General features: G+C 53.4%; 1 protein-coding gene across 1 annotated transcript in view; it reads right to left on the bottom strand.

The window, feature by feature from the left end:
• Positions 1–3,250, bottom strand: part of LOC116837937 (digestive cysteine proteinase 2-like) — a 13,185-nt gene extending 9,935 nt beyond the window's left edge. Inside the window, exon 1 of the mRNA XM_032802861.2 lies at positions 3,147–3,250. Coding sequence (XP_032658752.1) covers positions 3,147–3,198 — 52 coding nt within the window. The 5' untranslated portion in view covers positions 3,199–3,250. The remainder of the gene's footprint in view (positions 1–3,146) is intronic.
• Between the last annotated feature and the right edge of the window lie 1,269 nt (positions 3,251–4,519).

Here is a 4,519-nt window from a genome sequence, read left to right as displayed (position 1 = left end):
TGAAACGAGAGAATATATTCCTAACATCTATAATCTACCTCTCTTCACTGCTGCGAAGTCCCAACTGCATAATGGGTGCATTGTTGAGTATACACTCAGCCTGGGCAGACTGTTCCAGTCGAAGAGATCGCACCGCATTGGCAGTCAAAGAACACCTATGCTTCCGAGGTCAGACCCCAGGAATGTGTGGAACTTTGGAACGCTTCTCGCCCTGGATAAACACAGTATCTCCTGCTCCAATAATCAGAGAACGACAATCAATCCCCATAGTTCATAACCATATAGAACAATGTCTAAGCGAGACTATTCACAGTCATCTAATTCGCCCCATCGACTGAGATAAGCCATATTGTATACTGAAACACTGTGCGCAAGTATAACTATCTGCACTAGAAGTGATCCAGAATGTGACAGCGCTCAAAACTAGCTTGCAGAGAAGTCAAGCCACTTCAAAGACTAGATGCACATGACATCCCAACTTCAGAGCCTGTCAAGTAGTAACAAAAACCCCTATTGTGCTCGAACTCACGCTTTCAATGTCTTCGAGTCAATAAGCCTCATCCACACACACTACACTCCACAAATCAGCACCCAATTGGTTCGAACCCTGATCACATACACACTGCAGTGATGTCTTTTCACACCACTGGAACATGCTGCAAAAGCCAAAAATGCCCCACTGCTTCACCTACTTGACAAGGCATTCGGCAGCACCCGAACTAAGCTGGTCACAATAAAGACACCCAGCCCTCCCTTCCTTATCTCATTCTTGAATTCATAGTAATTTCTTTAAACCACCCATGTGGCAGGCAACTTTCCATTGTTCACAGAGTCCGGATTTACACTCCAGCCCTTTTTAAGGGGCTTCTGGAGATTTGCTTCAAGGCAGCAAGAAGTGCCTGGTTGCAGCCTCACCCATGCATCTCGGTGATGCGAATTCTCGTGCTGGACTGTTCTCCAGTGACTTTTCATTCCCTCTAATCCCACCCGCCAACCCTGTACATGAAGCTACGCGAAAAGAGCAAACCAGACGTGTGGTACGGCCTATCTAGCCTAAATCCGGGGTCCTAATCCAAGAAAAGCAGGGAGGGATAAGCTCAATGTTTGAGCATTGCGACCTGCTAAAACCAGGTTTGGAGGCATCTCTGATAGGGCACTTAGGACATAGGGGCAAAAATAGTACTTGCCGCTGCTATGAAGGACATGGCCTGACCACCAGACTTCAAGCCTTCCCATCCTAGGAAATTGGTACTTCTCTATTATTACTATTGCATTGTCAACACAGTGCTGCTGTCCTTAACTCCAACCACAGCGTGGGCGCTGCGTCACTGGCAGCTAGCGGCGTGAGTCCCGTGGGCTGTCGCCTACACACCTTTAAAGGAAATCCCCTTTGTAGCCAGGCCACCAAGTTCTTCTCTTCTCTAACGTCGAGGAGCCATGGCCTGCCCGTGGCCAAGTCACCGGGTTGTGTAAGTTTCCCCTTCACGAAAGGGGGATGGTAAGAATAGGGGTAGGACACCTGAAAATCCAATGATTCTCTGGGGCCTCCCTCGTTCTGGCTGTCAGATATCGCCATCCACGGAGTATCATGATTGCTTGCGGACAGTGTAGTGCACGATTGAAGTAAAAATATCAGCCTCTCTCCACCAAGGGTAGCTCAATACTACCAACCCAGGCCGTGCAAGCCATTTAGTCGTATACTAGGGCTCGGTTGCCTTTAGTGCGCAAGAGTTGGTGTCGGTGTCAAAAAATGGCCGCTCCCCACAAAATTTTTTTAACCGGTTGCAGGTCCACTGCTGCTTGAGGTGTCTGACTTGCGTCGGCATATCACTTGCCTGCACCGTCAGTCCAAGGTGTCCCCGGTCAGGCCCGCCTGCCGGCAGCGCCAGGTCTGCCTCACCACCGGCAGGGATCCCATCCGCGGTCAGCCGCGCCGCGCCCTGCAGCTGCAGTCCCATAGCGCTCCCACCCCTTCCATGGTCAAGCGCGCCTTGGGTCATTGCGCCGCCTGTCTGCATGCCTCTGCACTAGGTGCGCCCTCCTCCTGGGTCATGGGACCGCCTGCCGCTAGGCCTTGGCAGTCCCAGGGCGCCTCCCTCCGCGGCGGTCAGCGCGCTCCCCGGGTCAGTGGGAGCCGCCGCCTTTGCATACTCGATTCGCATCCCGCGTGCGCTCCCCCCCGTGATCAGTGGCGCCCTCTCCGCCCATTCTCGCTCAGTTCAGGTGATTCCGCCTAGGTGGCCGTGCCTTCCTTGTCGCAACACTGGGGGGGGGGCATTGTGCCGGGGGCCAGGCGGCTGCAACCATTTAAAAAAATTTTGGGGGGCGCCACTTTTTGGCACCCCCAAATCTTGGCGCCCTAGGCAACCGCCTAGTTCGCCTAAATGGTTGCACCGGCCCTGGGTGTGGGCTAAGTCCTTGGCTACCCTTGGTGGACAGAGGCTGCTTCACATCAGCACTCACTGTCCCAGCAAGCAATTGTACCTCCCGTGGATGGGAATATCCCTGCCCAGGCCAGAACGAGGGAGGCCCCAGAGACTCCTTGGATTTTCAGTTCCTACCCCCTACTTCCTCCCACTCCCCCCCTTTCTGCAGGGGAAAACTCCCACCACACCCCGAGTGCCACTGGCCCCAGGGCAGGCCATGGCCCTCGAGGTAGAGAAGAGACAGAACTTGGTGGGCCTGGCTACAAAGGGGGATTCTTTACAGAGGCTGCTGGAGGCAGACAGCCCCCACGGGACTCACAGCCGCTAGCTGCCAGCCTGACGCAGCCCCCACGCTGCCTGGCCTCTGGAGTCATGGAAAGGACAGCAAGCACTGTTGACAATGCAATATAATAATAGGAGAAATACCAATTTCCTAGAACTGGAAGGGGCCTTGAAAGGTCATAGAGTCCAGCCCCCTGCCTTCACTAGCAGGGCCAAGTACTGATTTTTGCCCCAGATCCCTAAGTGGCCCTCTCAAGGATTGACCTCACAACCCTGGGTTTAGCAGGCCAATGCTCAAACCATTGAGCTATCCCTCCCTGCTTTCTTGGATTAAGTACCCCGGGATTAGGCTAGATAGCCCAGTACCACACTCCTGGTGCCTTTTCAGTAGCCTCCAATGTACAGGGTGAGGTGGGATTAGCAGGGAAATAAACTCACCTGAGCAACAGCTCCAGCACAGGAGAATCAGCATCCACCCGAAGATCGCCATGGGTGCAGCACATGCAACCAGGCACTCTCTTGCTCCCGCTTTGCAAGCCAAATCTCCCAGAAGCCCCTTAAAAAAGAGGCTGGATGTAAATCACCGGGACTCTGTCAACCAATGGGAAAAGTTGGCCCTGCCCCATGGGTGGGTTAAAGAAATACTACTGAATTCAAGAATTGAGAAGGGGCAGGGCCTGGTCCTTTCTTTGCACCCAGCCTATTGGGTGCTGCAGGTCCAACGTCTGAAGCAGTGGCTCAGCATGTGCCCATGGAAAGACAATCACTGCAGGACAGATCAAGGCTGAAAGAAGCCATCCCTGGGCTGGGGAGTGGTGTGTGTGGGGATTGACAACTCGAAGACCTTGGAAACGTCCATTCGCGGGGACGAACAGGCTCTAGAAGTTGGGTGTGCTTGACTCTCTGCAAGCTGTGCCGCACATTCTGGATCTCACCGTGCAGATCTCACTTGCCCAGTGTTTCAGTACTACAATGATGGGCATCAGTCATGGGGCGATGCTCTGGAACTACTCCCTACAAAGCCAGGCAGGACTCTGGGGGAGCCTCCTCTCTGAGAGCAGACTGTATCCAGGGCAAGAAGCTTCCACAGCTTCCACCTTCCTGGGTCTGACCTCGGAGCATTCAGCATCCTCTGCCCCTCCGTGCGCTTCCCACAGCAAGTCTGCCCAGGCGGGGTCCTGCACCCCAATTCTGCAGTTGTGACTCTCAGCCAGCCAGTGAAAAAGAAGGTTTATTAGATGATAGGAACACAGTCCAAAACAGAGCTTGTCGGTACAGAGATCAGAACCCCTTAGACAGGTTCATCTTGAGGCCAGGGAGGTCAGAGCCCCATCTGGCCCCCATTCCATTTCCCCAGCCAGCTCCAGACTGAAACTATCCAGCCCCTCCTCTGGTCTTTGTCTCCTTCCCTGGGCCAGGAAGTCACCTGGTCTCTTTGCGCTCCAACACCTTCAGTTGGCACCTTTGTAGGGGAGAGGCCCAGGCCATCAGTTGCCAGGAGACAGGGCATCAGCCATTCTCTGTGAAGACAGTGTCACACTAGCCCTCTAGGAATCTGTGACAATCACGCACCCTTGTCCCACTACCTAGATACTTAAGAACTGCATAGGGGAAACTGAGGCACCCACACAGTATTCAGAGAAAACATTAAGAACATTCCCACTTGGTCACAGCGTAGGAGACAAATAAATTGTGGTGTCACCCCAGGTGATTGCTCCTTCAAGAACCCCAACTCATTTCTCTCTTTCACACAATTTGTTTCCATCTGCTGCTGGAACCAGCAGTTGAGGAGAACGCGATTTGTCCTTCTG

This window comes from Chelonoidis abingdonii, chromosome 25 (genome assembly GCF_003597395.2).
Source record: "Chelonoidis abingdonii isolate Lonesome George chromosome 25, CheloAbing_2.0, whole genome shotgun sequence".
NCBI classification, from domain to species: Eukaryota; Metazoa; Chordata; order Testudines; family Testudinidae; genus Chelonoidis; species Chelonoidis abingdonii.
Note: the sequence above shows the minus strand (reverse complement) of the source record. Positions and strands in the feature narration are given on the sequence as shown.